This window comes from Coregonus lavaretus (assembly GCF_964263955.1).
Source record: "Coregonus lavaretus genome assembly, chromosome: 2".
In the NCBI taxonomy this organism is placed as follows: Eukaryota; Metazoa; Chordata; class Actinopteri; order Salmoniformes; family Salmonidae; genus Coregonus; species Coregonus lavaretus.
Genome location: NC_139989.1, coordinates 50,652,934 through 50,666,494, shown reverse-complemented (window position 1 = coordinate 50,666,494; position 13,561 = coordinate 50,652,934). Strand labels below are relative to the sequence as shown.

General features: G+C 43.7%; 2 protein-coding genes across 2 annotated transcripts in view; one reads left to right on the top strand and one right to left on the bottom strand.

The window, feature by feature from the left end:
- Positions 1-4,359: 4,359 nt before the first annotated feature.
- Positions 4,360-11,415, bottom strand: LOC311139445 (potassium voltage-gated channel subfamily A member 1-like; the record flags this gene model as incomplete). The annotated part of the gene is made up of 3 exons (XM_084174321.1): positions 4,360-5,268; positions 7,868-8,609; positions 11,411-11,415. The coding sequence occupies 3 exons, from the start codon at positions 11,413-11,415 to the stop codon at positions 4,360-4,362; spliced, it is 1,656 nt and encodes a 551-aa protein (XP_084030447.1).
- Positions 11,388-13,561, top strand: part of LOC311150125 (branched-chain-amino-acid aminotransferase, cytosolic-like) — a 33,487-nt gene continuing 31,313 nt past the window's right edge. The window contains exons 1-3 of the mRNA XM_084187420.1: positions 11,388-11,766; positions 11,868-11,906; positions 12,809-12,906. Of these exons, the coding sequence (XP_084043546.1) occupies positions 11,676-11,766; positions 11,868-11,906; positions 12,809-12,906 (228 nt within the window). The 5' untranslated portion in view covers positions 11,388-11,675. The remainder of the gene's footprint in view (positions 11,767-11,867; positions 11,907-12,808; positions 12,907-13,561) is intronic.

Sequence of the window (13,561 nt, the reverse complement as noted above, 5' to 3'; positions counted from 1 at the left end):
GTCTGTGTTGCACAGCAGTCAGTTTTCATTTTGGTTCATGTATTAATTTACTTGTTGTTTCATTACTCTTGTACTTCAATTATTTATTGGTTAATGTATTGTTGTAAGAGATATTCTCATTGGTTGTGTCACACTTATTTGTTGTCCTCTGTCCCTCTGAAATGCCTTTCATTGAAGGTCATTACTGCCTACCCAAATCCTCCAGTCTTAATGCAGGTTTGCAGATCCAGGTTGTGTGTATATTGTATGTAATAAAATCTTAGAGATTTATTTAAATTACCTTGTGCACAGATTTGTACAATAAAAAGGGGACACACGTCAATATTTAGTGACTAAAGACAGTGATGAAATCCAGTGGACAAGGATATTATTGGATGTTCGAGTTGCAACTGACACACCAATCCTTGCACACACACACACACACACACACACACACACACACACACACACACACACACACACACACACACACACACACACACATACACACACAGCATTACATTCACACATTGATGAGACAAAACACACAGAGATATGAACACACTTAATCCTCTCAAAAAAGAGTTGGGAATGGGGAAGGAGGGAGGGAAAGAGCGAGGGATGGGAGAGGAGAGGAATAGAATAGCGGCAGATGGCCAGAAAGACGTCAATCGTACTCATTCTTCCCAGACAGCATAGCGCACTGTGGGTAATTGCAAACAGGACTGACGTTAGTGTTGGGACCCTGCACGTCACAGAGAGAGGAGGAGAGGATGAGAGAAACAGGTAGAGAATGAGGGAAAGCTTCAGGCCACAACCAGCCACCACCACCTAGTGAACCCAGTGAACAGGGACAGACATGCCTGGACTCTCTGGGTGTATGTATTCAACAAAACAGACACGAGTAGGATTAATTTCTCTATTCATATGTAGTGAGCTGAATCTTTTCGGCTCACATACAGGAATTCCTCACACAACAAGAATGCCACTTGTATTCTTTGTCAATTCAATGAATAGCAACCAAAAACAAGCATAAATCACTCAAAACCACAAAATGAGTTGTCCATATGTAACACTAGAAACCTCTCCCCACAACACATGACATCGGGATGTCAGCCAACCCGGGGGGAGAGGGGGGTCAGGAATTTAATCATTGGGACAGTCATCAAGCAGCGAGGGTATGAAGAGCCTCATCTGCTCAAACCCTGCCGTCAGTGTTGCTGAAAACCTGTCAACTCATTTAAACTTTTATTTAGAAGCTTTTACATCTCTCTTTTAGCAACAGTCACTGAGTTCCCTCAATCCCCCCTGGCAGAGTAGAGGGCATGGAACTGGTTGATGTTATTTCTATGTAGAGGATGGTTATTGTAATCATTACATTAGTGTCACACTTATTGCATGTTTATTTCATCCCACTTGCACAATTCACCATTTACGCCACCTAGGCTTTTTCAGTAGGGCGGATGGTGAAGTATGTTGCAGATAGAAATGCATTACAGACATGAATCACTGTACTTACGGGATTTTTTTTGTATGGTTGTCCCATAAAATTAATGTTGTTTGTATAATTTGTAATTGTTTACAGAATTATTTCAAGCTGCAAAATACACAGTAAATGTTTCTTCTGGCTTCCTGGGTCAGAAGAAATCAACCACAGAGTCCTCAGTATGATGTCCCTGAGCTGGGATGGCTGGGAGGATTTGGACTGTGTGCTGTGACATCTAGAGACTAAAGTGTTAGTTGCAAGGAGGGAAATCAACTCAATCCTTTGGGGTGCGTGTGAACTGGGAACTCAAATGATCCAATCTGCTCTCTTACCAAATTAAACAGATGGTACCTAAATCTACCAAAAATATCATACATTTATCATACATCATTTTAATCAGAAGACACTATTAACATGTAAATATTATTGGTAACAGAATAAATAGCAGAAGAATAACTGCGGTCCTCTGTAGCTCAGCTGGTAGAGCACGGCGCTTGTAACGCCAAGGTAGTGGGTTTGATCCCCGGGACCACCCATACACAAGAAAATGTATGCACGCATGACTGTAAGTCGCTTTGGATAAAAGCGTCTGCTAAATGGCATATTATTATTATTTAACATATTATGACAACATTTTGAAAGACTTGACATTTTGGTTGTTGTTTTTTAAATAATGAAATAGTTTTCTGGTGAAGTGGAAATCTGCTGACTCATCTCCCCTCTGTTAACAAAACAGGGACTCATTTACATAACTGATAAAATACCATCTTTATTAAATACAGCAAATATAAACAGGGTTCACACACATATAAACAGGGCTCACTGTCATAGACCACATACTGGTAACCACACACACGTGCATACACACATACACACACACTACCCACTCTCTCATACAATCTGCGCAGCTCACAATCTCTCATCATAAGAACATATTTACTGTATAAACCACAATATAAACACTGAACACTGTAAAAAGCATTTTGTTAAGACAAATTCTAATTAGGCAAGGTAACTGAGGCACCATGGTAATATGGACAGGGGCAGGGATTTGTCTTTGGACTGACCAGTAAAGTAGTTCTACCCAGTGGGGTGAGTATGGATTTAGGCCAGTGGTGTCTACTAGTGTTAGCCCTGCACAGCCATTGGGAGGAAGGGTCAGCTGGAAGCCTGACAGCAGCATGATTCATCAGGTCCAGAATCAGATTTCCCTGCCGCCCAGCCTAGCTGTCTCCATTACACACTGAAAACTCTCCACTGGCCCAGGACCAACACGTAGGGCTGCTCTCTGTCTGCACCACAGCCCCCAGGCTGATCTCTTTGTGTTCCATGTCAACACAATATTACTGCAGACCATTTCTGCCATAGCTGTCATAGACGGGTGCCCAGTCCCATCAGGGCATTCAGGGTGTTTTTACATATAGTCCTCTTTTAAAGAACTGATCTTTGAATGAGGACTCAACTATTTTGTCAGTTCACTTCACCTATTTTGTGGTCCGAGTCCTCTTTGCATTGACATTGCCATGTTTAGAAAGGAATCAAGATCTTTTTCCAATATTCACTCAATGCACTCTGGGTTTTTACAAAGTGCAGGACAAGCCATTCCATCATAACGTGTTATCGGACAGCTAGATATACCTACTTACATTTTGAAAGCTAATAGACTGCATTTAGTTAAAAAAAGGGGAGACATAATCATTTTAATCAGAAGACACTATTAACATGTAAATATTATTGGTAACAGAATAAATAGCAGAAGAATAACTGCAGATTAAATAATGCTGTAATTGAAAATTGTACACCCAATGTAGGCTACTGCCCCTTTAAGAGCTAGAATTGATTTTGGACCCTATGTTGTGATTCTCACCAAATTTGTTGTTTTCTCACACTATTCAAATCCCACAATTGAATAAACAGTTTATGAAGCTATTTTAGCCAATAGATCAGATATGGCAAACAAATAATCTGAACTAAAAACTAAAAATGTCTGTGGATTCTTGACAATCACTAATCAATATCGACAAACAACACGTTTTTTTCTACAAACCTGCACATCCTCCTTCTCTCTTTTGTCGCACCAATGTGAGGGGTTATGGCAGGGGAAACAATGTTGCAGTAGTCTAGTGTGTCATGCAGGAATAATGACAAGCGAACCTGGGGAGCTTTGTGTTCACATTGCCTTAAAAAAGGGAACCGAACCTCGGAATTCAAGCGAACCGAACTCAGACCACCTCTCGAGATGGTCTCAGTTCGGTTCGCTTAGGGGGCTCTTCTGAGGGGGTCTGGGTTCCTTTGGGAGTGTTTACACTGCACAAAAAATGTGCAAACTGCACTGGGTTCATAAAACTTGTCTGAAAGGGACCAAGTGTGAAAACGCCCTTAGTCAACCCCGCTACACATTCAAAACGGCCCTGTGCATCTAGCTAGCTATCACACAATAACGAATAAAATGGCACTGCAATTCACTCATGTCTTAAAAACACCAACATTTACAATTGCTATAATTTTATGTACTGTATAGACAATTATTACAATCTGGTAAATATATAATAAATAAATATACATTCAGCTGTTTTTATAGTCAATATGATGGCATCATACTCGTATCTCAGTGACATTAGCAAAAATCAATCTTTATAAAAGTGATGTCCAAGCTGTCAGTCTTTGAACACTGTGTGTGACTTGAATATCTCTGCCATGGTCTCATCAGTTCTGCTTGTAGTAAACAGTTTAAGCCATTGACGGTGCAAGCGTGCAAGTAAGTCCTTGTGTAAAATAGTTAATTTTTTTCTCCTTTACTTTGACATCCTCCTTTTTCTTTCTCTCTATTTAACTTAGAGGCAGTGTACCAGGGTTGTATTCAGCAGATCCTCTGTCTATCCATCCATCCTGTCTCACACCTGAGTGACCAGGGGTTCCCTGAGGTACACGTTTCCTTTGTTCTCCTCCCCATCCTGCCCTGCACACAGTCCTGACAGCAGTGTCCCATTGAGGGGGTTACAGATTCCCCTGCAATCGCCCACATACAGGGGAGTGTAATCTCCCTCCCCCTCGTCCCCCTCTTTGTCCTCACCCTCCCAGAGAGAGGTGCTGATGTGGGTGTACTCACTGATTTTCTCGAGACACTCCGTCTCTCGGTGGTAGAAGTAGCTGAAGTTGGACACAATGACGGGGACTGGCAGTGATATGGTGAGCACGCCAGCGATGGCACACATGGAGCCCACCAGCTTGCCACCCAGAGTCGTAGGGTACATGTCCCCGTAGCCCACTGTCGTCATGGAGACCACGGCCCACCAGAAGGCCTCGGGGATGCTGGTGAACACTGTGTCGGGGCTGTCCACCTCGGCGAAGTAGACGGCGCTGGAGAAGATGATGACTCCGATGAAGAGGAAGAAGATGAGCAGGGCCAGTTCTCTCAGGCTGGCCTTCAGAGTCTGGCCCAGGATCTGCAGGCCCTTGGAGTGACGCGACAGCTTGAAGATCCTGAACACCCTGACCAACCTAATGACCCTGATGATGGCCAAAGACATGCCCGGGTCCTTGTTGGAGGTTTTGTCCCTGGCCAGCTCTGTGCCCAGAGTGACGAAGTAGGGGATGATGGCGAGGAAGTCAATAGTGTTCATCACGTCCTTGAAGAAGTGGAGCTTACTGGGGGAGCTGGCTAAGCGCATAATGAGCTCAAAGGAGAACCAGAAGATACATATGGTCTCCACCTGGAAGAAGGGGTCATGGAAAGCACTGCCAGTGGGAGGGACCAGGATGGTGACGTTGGGGAGGGTAGGATGGGGCTGGTAGGTGAATTTCTGAAGGGAGAGAGGGAAAGTGAGTGGTGTTAGAAATTAAGCAGGAGAGATTGAGGGGGAGGTAGAACAGTGAAGGGGGATAGACCGTGGTTTAGACAAGAGATAACAAACAGGGTAATGAAGGTTAGACAGAGGTCGGGGAGAACCCTGATGACTACAGTAAACAGGAGAGGGAGGAGAGAGGGAGGAGAGCTGATTATTTTAAAGGTGGCAAAGTCTTTAATCAGCACATGTGGAAAATGCATCTGTCATCACGGTCTGATTAAGACTGTGAGAACTGTAATACTGTGTTAACATAACTTCACTTGTGCAATCGCACTCTCTCTCTCTCTTTCTTTCTGCAGACTTTGATACAAATGTGTTTCTCTATATTTAAATAGAAGAAAAACATTATAGTGCATGACTGCATGTGGCAAAGGCTAATGTTACAGCACAGCGTCTGGACTGACCGAGGATTCTGACACTTCATTTCATCCTGACAATGTTTTCTAAGAAGCAGTCTTGGGGTTCAAAGTGAGTCAGTCAACTTTAGGTTTTATGGCATGTCCAGCCATGAGATGGATTGGAATCAAATGGCTCTGACTTTTTATTGCCTATGATATAACTATAGTGAAGCAATAATCTATGATACCCTTTTTGTGTGTTAGAGCGTGTCCGTGTGCGTGCGTGAGAGTGCCTGTGTGAGGTACATATATAGCAGTTGTTTGTTTGTGCATATACTGCATATGTTAGTCTTTATGTAGAGGCCTGGAATGCTTTTATCAACTGAAATGACAGAGTGACATTTGCCCTCACATCTGTCACCCACTTTAGTTCAGTTTCTCCTCACCTTTATAAGGTTCAAAAGCCATGATCACACTGCCCCGACAGACATTCTCACTCTTTGTCACCCAATAAGGAAGGTATAACAACTAGACGCTCATTCCAAATGGCCACAGAACCATACATGCATGTCTTTCAATACTGTATGAACTGAGCTAGAGCTACCTTTGCAGCGGGAGGTGATCGTCTTGTAAAAGACAATGATTTATTTTCAGTTGCTTCACCTATGTTGCCATTTTCAGGCTCTACACAGCACTGGGTGTCTTATGTCAGATGTTCTGATCATGTGAGTGTGTGTGAGTGTGTGTGACTGAGTGTGTGTGAGAGGTCGGGTGTGTGCATATGCGCTTCGGTAAGACCCACCGTGTACCTTATGTTCTGTGCTATTGCATGATCCCTCAAAATCCAAAGGCAGCTAAGCCAACCTTATCGGTAAGCCACTAGGCGTGTGGGGTTCATTTCATTTTGTGCTAGTCATCAAATAGGTGTTCTGTACTACTCTTTCCATGCCTCTTTCAGTGGGTATGAGTCAATGTGTTTATTAATAGGAACCAGTGTTTACGTGTTGATGTGCTCTTAGGGTTGTCCTTACGCTATATATAGCTCCTTTAGATCTCTAAGGAGTAACGTGAGACACGCTCCTCTCCTCTCTCCTCCTTTGCACTCCACTTTCACTTACCCTCTCTCTCTCTCTTTCTCTCCCTCACTCTCTCTCTCAGTTTATATGTTCCTATCCACTCCATCAATTCCCGTACAGAGTTGTCTTGGCAGTGATCCTGGAGCACCGGTCAATGTGAGACACAGATGGACAGTGATCTGGAGATACCATCAGTAAAGCATAATGTTCTTTGTGCAGTCCATCTTTACCCCTCCCTTCCTGCCCCTCATCTCTCTCTGTTCCATCCCTTTTTCTCTCTCGCTCTTACCTGCAATCTCCCTCTTTCACTAATTCCCTGACTCTGATTCTCTCTCTCCTCAAACCTATTTCTCTTGTTTTCCCACCGTACTTTCATTCCCCCTCTCCTCACCCCCCACTTTTCCCATTCCTTTCCCTCAATCTAAGTGTGTCAGATTTAACGACATGACTAAAATAATCTCAGCAATAACCCGCCGCCTCTCTCCTTCTCCCACTATCTCTTCCACATCTCCTTTCCATGTGTCTCTAACCCGTGTCTCTGTCCCGTGTGTGTGTGTGTGTGTGTGTGTGTGTGTGTGTGTGTGTGTGTGTGTGTGTGTGTGTGTGTGTGTGTGTGTGTGTGTGTGTGTGTGTGTGTGTGTGTGTGTGTGTGTGTGTGGGTGTCGCATGTTGTGTTTAACCCTGTAAGGGGCCTGTGTGGTCACACATGTAGCGTTTATGTTCCACAGGGTGACATCTGTCATTGACTTTCACCAACTGTCATCCTTCACTAACTCTCATCCTTCACTGTCATCCTTCACTAATTGTCATCCTTCACTAACTGTCATACTTCACTAATTGTCATCCTTCACTAACTGTTGACAATCACCCCATCATCAGTCTCCCAATGTGCTAACCTCTGTTCTCTTAGCACCCTGTCAAGATGCATTCCTTCCTCTTTCATCCTCTCTTCATTCCTCTCCTTCCTCTATCTGTGCTTTCTGTACATCTTCCTCAGCTTCCCCTTTCTCCTGGTCCCTTTGTTCGTTTCTTTTTCTACCATTCTCTTGTCTTCTCTGTTTCTCTCTCATTCTCTCTCTCTCCTGTATGTTATTTCTGTGTGGCCCTCAGGGCCCTGGCCCCACAACGGCCCCCTCTCACCTCTCGGAGCTCCTTCTCGTTCCTGAAGTCAGGCAGCGTCTCCAGGCAGAAGATGGCAATGGACACCACAATGACCATGACGCTGATGATGGCGATGATGCGTGCGCCCGAGGAGGATTCTGGGTGCTCAAAAAGCATCCAAACCTTCCTCTGTATCTCGTTCTCAGGCAGCGCAGGCACCTCCTCCTTGGGGAAGCCCTCGTCCTCCTTGAAGCGTTCCATTATCTCCTCACTAAGCTCATAGAAGCGCAGCTCATCCAAGAAAACATCCAGGGGCACGTTGGCAGGCCGCCGCAGCCGCCCACCAGACTGGTAGAAGTAGAGGATGGCATCGAAGCAGTTTCGGTTCCGGTCCAGGAACAGCTCATTGCGCAGTGGGTCAAAGTAGCGAATTCTGCGGTGGGGGTCCCCCAGGAGGGAGTCAGGGAACTGAGCCAGAGTGCGGAGCTGTGTCTCGTAGCGCATCCCCGACACATTGATGGCTAGCCGCTCCGTCAGAGCCCAGCCCCCCCTCCACAGGGAGCCTGAGTGACGACAGCTTTCCCTCTTCCCCTCAACACTCTCCTTTTCACTGCCGTCGTTCTCCGTCTCCTTCTCTCCCTTCTCCGCCTCGTTGCGCTGGTCCTTGGTCCGCTTGTCGCTCTCACTCACCTCCTCTGGGAGATGTTTCTTGTCTCCTTCTCCTCCTCCTTCACCTCCTCCCTTGTCATGGTTCTCCATTCCTTGGTCTGTCGTTCTACTTCTATTTAGTTATTTGTGTGGACAGTTTGTCCCTCTCTCTAGAGGAGAGAAATGCACAAAGTTGCTCAAGTTATCAAGAGACATATCAGGTACTGCAGAATAAAAAGGCAGATAAAAAAGTAGAAGGAGAAACATCTCACATTATTGGCAATTTTAATACTCATAATTATTTAACAGAAATGTAACATGCTAAGTAATTTACGCCAATTCACCCGCAAATATGCAAGACACATTTTACAACTACAGTACAAAATAACAAATAAAAGCATGACTAGACAGGTGTTATTTCAATCAGAACCTTTAACCTTTATGTTCGGTCAGAATGACTATTTTTTCATCAGAAGGTTAGTCTTTACAGTAAACACAGCCATTATTAGAATAACACAGAGTCTTACTCATAAACATCCTAGTTACAAGCCATGCCCAAGCATGCTGCTGTGAAGTAAGAACCATATTGTTGGTGTTATTTACGATAATCAGCCTGCACTGTCCCACTTACCCCTCTGTCAGTCAGCTACTGTTGATAGAGACTAATTACTCAAGAGAATCACGGTGCCTCCACTACTGTACCTCCACCACGGGGTGTCTGTCTGTCTGTCTGTCTGTCTGGCCCTCCCTCTGGCCGTCTCTCTGTCTGGCTGTCTGTCTGTCCGGCCCTCCCTCTGGCCGTCTCTCTGTCTGTCTATCCCCTGTTTGATCTCTCCGTAAGTCTCTATCTCCCAGCTCCCTAGCTGTGTCAGGTCTGGGGGGGAAGGGAAGGGAACTTGGGGGCACCATGGCTCCTTCAGGGGTAGTGTTAATCCGTCTGCTGATTCCCCACCCTGGGTGAAGTGAAGATAGTTAAGCTTGTTTGTAGGTCATGGTCTTCAGTCTCTCCCCTTTGCTCTCTCTCATGCCCACTAGTTCTCTGGAGAATGCTGTCAGGTCGAAATTCAATCCACAGCCTTCTCTCTCCAACCTCAGCACAGCGTCCTCCTCATACCCCCACCCCCAAATGTCAGCCCCCTGCCCCTCTCTTAAAGTCTTAAATTCTCCCTCTCTCCCTGTCATAAACACACACACACACACAAACACACACACACACACACACACACCACCCTCAACACATGTACAAGACCCAAATGAACACCCATGAAATCCCAGTGAGAATATATTCTGGCGTTCCATTCTGGCTTTAGTATTTATATTGCTCCTGACTAGGGCCCTGGGCCGTAAACAAGTTATATAGCAGAGCCAATGTATTTCCTGGTGAGGTGTGGTCAGGAAAAATGTAGGGCCCTAGTCACATTTACAAACATGTTAATACATGTTATGAGAACAAACAGTAAAACTGAAAGCCTACAACAAAAAGCCAAGACACTCCTTTTGTGATTATCCTTTCGTAAACCTTTATTCAGTTGGCTTAGTGTATGGTTTAGTATAGGGTATGGTGCAGACGTGTCAGACAGGTAATGACTCACAGGTGTGGTGTCAACAAAAATGAAAGGGACATATAGTGACAACAACAGGTAAGATGTCAACAGCATTATTTCTGGGCGGCAGGTATAGAAAAAGGTTACATGGGGCGGCAGGTATAGAAAAAGGTTACATGGGGCGGCAGGTAGCCTAGCCGTTAAGAGCGTTTACATTTACATTTTAGTCTTAGCAGATGCTCTTATCCAGAGCGACTTACAGTTAGTGAGTGCATACATTATTTTATTTTTTTTCATACTGGCCCCCCCTGTGGGAAACAAACCCACAACCCTGGCGTTGCAAACGCCAAGCTCTACCAACTGAGCTACATCCCTGCCGGCCATTCCCTCCCCTACCCTGGACGACGCTGGGCCAATTGTGCGCCGCCCCATGGGTCTCCCGGTCGCGGCCGGCTACGACAGAGCCACGTTGGGCCAGTAACCGAAAGTTCGCTGGTTCGAATCCCCTAGTTGACTAGGTAACAAAATATGTTGATGTGCCCTTGAGCAAGACACTTAACCCTTGTAGTATCTAAACAGTTTATGATTTTGCTGACATTTGCAAATGGTGTGTTAGAGGAACTTGGCTCTGCTTGCGGAAACATCTGGAAAGCATTACTACATAGGTTTCTTGGAATAGAGGAAAGTCTGCTATGTAGAGGCCGGGGATTGGTTTATTAAAATCACGCCATATTATGTTACATAGGATATAAATACCATGTTCTGAACAAAGGACGGGGAGAGACAACATATTAGACAACAGATTGGGCCGTTGTTCTCCAGATATCTGCAGATGTCTGTAAATTGATACTGTGATCTTTGATACAAATAAACCTTTATAATCAAAGTACAGTGTAAGCGGACTTCTTATCATCACAGCATAGATCAGCATCGTTGTCTTGGACACCACATCCTAATTGCTCCGGCAAGTTGCTATGGATAAGAGCGTCTGCTAAATGACTCAAATGTAAAATAAGAGTTGATGGTTGACCTATTTAGAGAAATGTACCAAATTAGGAAAAACATCCCAATTAAAATGTATAACAGCTATAACACTGATATTAGGTGTATTTTACAGGAAAGTGAGCATCAGAGCATTCAAAGTATTTTAAAAATATATATATATATTAATTATACAATTGCAAAAACCATCCCATTTGCTTCTTGGTTGATTGATGAATGTAATTGCTTATTTTTTCCATTTCAGAAAATGCCTCATACATAGACTGAGATACCGGTATGCATGTTGACACAGCAGGTTGCAGCACCAGAATGTGCATTAGAATTTGCATGGCGCTTAAACTACAAGTCCCGCAAAGCCGCTCGCCAGTCTTCACAGACGACAACAAACCCCATGATTTTTGAGGAACTTGGAGGAGGAAGAGAAAGTAAACGTAGAAATGTAAAAGACAAAAAGACAACGGCAGGGATACAATTATATATTTTGCTTTATGGCTGCATATAAAAAAATATAATTAAAAAAAAGTGTAGCTTGGAAAGAGGGCAAGTAACTTTGTTTGTGGCATTCGACTAACACAGTCAACCAGGTAGTGGCGGTTCTTTGCGAAAGTATCATCACTGAAATAATCACCCGTGACCCAGTGGCTCTAGTGAACATGTCAGGCAGTACATTGCGTTACGGCGACAAAGTTGTCATTGTGACCGGCGGGTCTAAAGGGATTGGTAGAGGGATTGTCAAAGTATTTGGTAAGAATCAAAGTTGCTGATTTGAAGTTAGTTTGTTGGGATTTGAGCAGAGTGAGGTACTGGTGCAACAATAATTTGCTATTCTGTTGTTTTTTTCTCAGTGGAGAATGGAGCCAAAGTTGTCTTCTGTGCAAGAGGGGGTGAGTGTCTGCACATTTCTTAGATTTTTTTTGCTCAGATTAAAGTATACCTTTTCAGGTGTGGTGGAACTGGTGGCTTCTACGGTTGTGGCTAGATGGAGTACAGCTACGTACCAAAAGTTGCATGTTCGAGTTGTGTCGGTGACAACTGTAGTATTGCAGCTAAGCCTAACCTTAACCATTTTCTCCTAACCTGCTACGTTAATTATCCTAGCCTGCTACTTTAATTATCCTAACCTGCTACGTTAATTATCCTAAGCTGCTGCATTAGTTATCCTAACCTGCTACATAAAGTAACTTATTTATGCTGCTCCATCTAGCCACTGTGGTATCTAAAAATATGTTGCTAATTATGCTGTGAGAACAAGGAGTCCCCTTACACTGTACTTTGATTATAAAGGTTTATTATTTCAAAGGATTTCAGCGTAAATTTACAGACATCTGCAGGCATCTGGAGAACAACGGACCCAAAATAATATGTTTTGTCTGTCCTCCTTTGTCCCAACCAAGTATTTATAATCTTTAACATGATATGGGTGGTTTCCCCTACAGACCAATCCCATGACTCCACACAACAGACTTCCTCTGTTTTAGGGTGCCCCTATAGAACTGCTCCCCAGATGCTTCCCTAAGCTGAATCAACATCCTCTAAGATACCATTTGCAAACGTTAGCAAAGTCATAAATTGCTTAGACACCACAACTGTAGAAGCCATCAGTTACGAGAAACCATCAGAATCACCACACAGGTATCAATAATGTGTCTCAGAATCTTCATTCATCAGTAATCCATTGTTGAAGACTTTATGAATCATAAAAAAATCCCTTTCTACATCATCTTTACATTGCATATTCATAAGTTTACTGTATTCTTATTTTTTTTAAATATATATATTTTTATAGTGCCAGAAGGACAGGCTCTAGAGGCCGAGCTGAACAGGGCAGGGCCAGGGTCCTGCAAATTTGTCCCTTGTGACATCTCCAAAGAGGAGGACATCAAGGTAGGGCTTCTGGGCAATGATTTATCTTATAGAGCAGTGAAATGAGAGTCAAATGATCACTCATATGCACACCATTTCAACAGAGTTTATATCCTCATTCCTCAATGGATCACATGACCTGTGGTTTATCAGAATGCTTACTATTACGTTTTGCATTGTAATCTACACTCCACCTATCTTTAGTCTTTGTTGGATTATCTCTGCCTGCGAAAGGACTCTTCTCCACTGAGTTTACTCACAGCTCTAGCAAGCCCCTTGTCCCTCATTTGAAGGTCTGCTTATAAACTGCTTAGAAATCACTATTAAAGGCCCAGTCGGTCATTATTTGAAGCTCTCTGTGTTTCCTGTGCCCTGGTTTCCTCCCATGTTTTTTATGCTTGCCTCCCAGACTGAGAGTTCGCTCATAGGCATTGAGGTCTGTGCTGGCATACATTTATTAATTAGTAAAAATGTATTAATCAACAAACAAAACAAAACAAATATATATATATTGGAGTGGACAGATAGATGAAGCCACATCCGACAATTAAAATGTATTAGTGATCAGACTTTAACACTGCAAGGCGTACGTCCTTCAGTGCGTTTCCATAATGTTTTACATTTACATTTAGGTCATTTAGCAGATATTCTTATCCAGAGCAACTTCTGTTTTTTC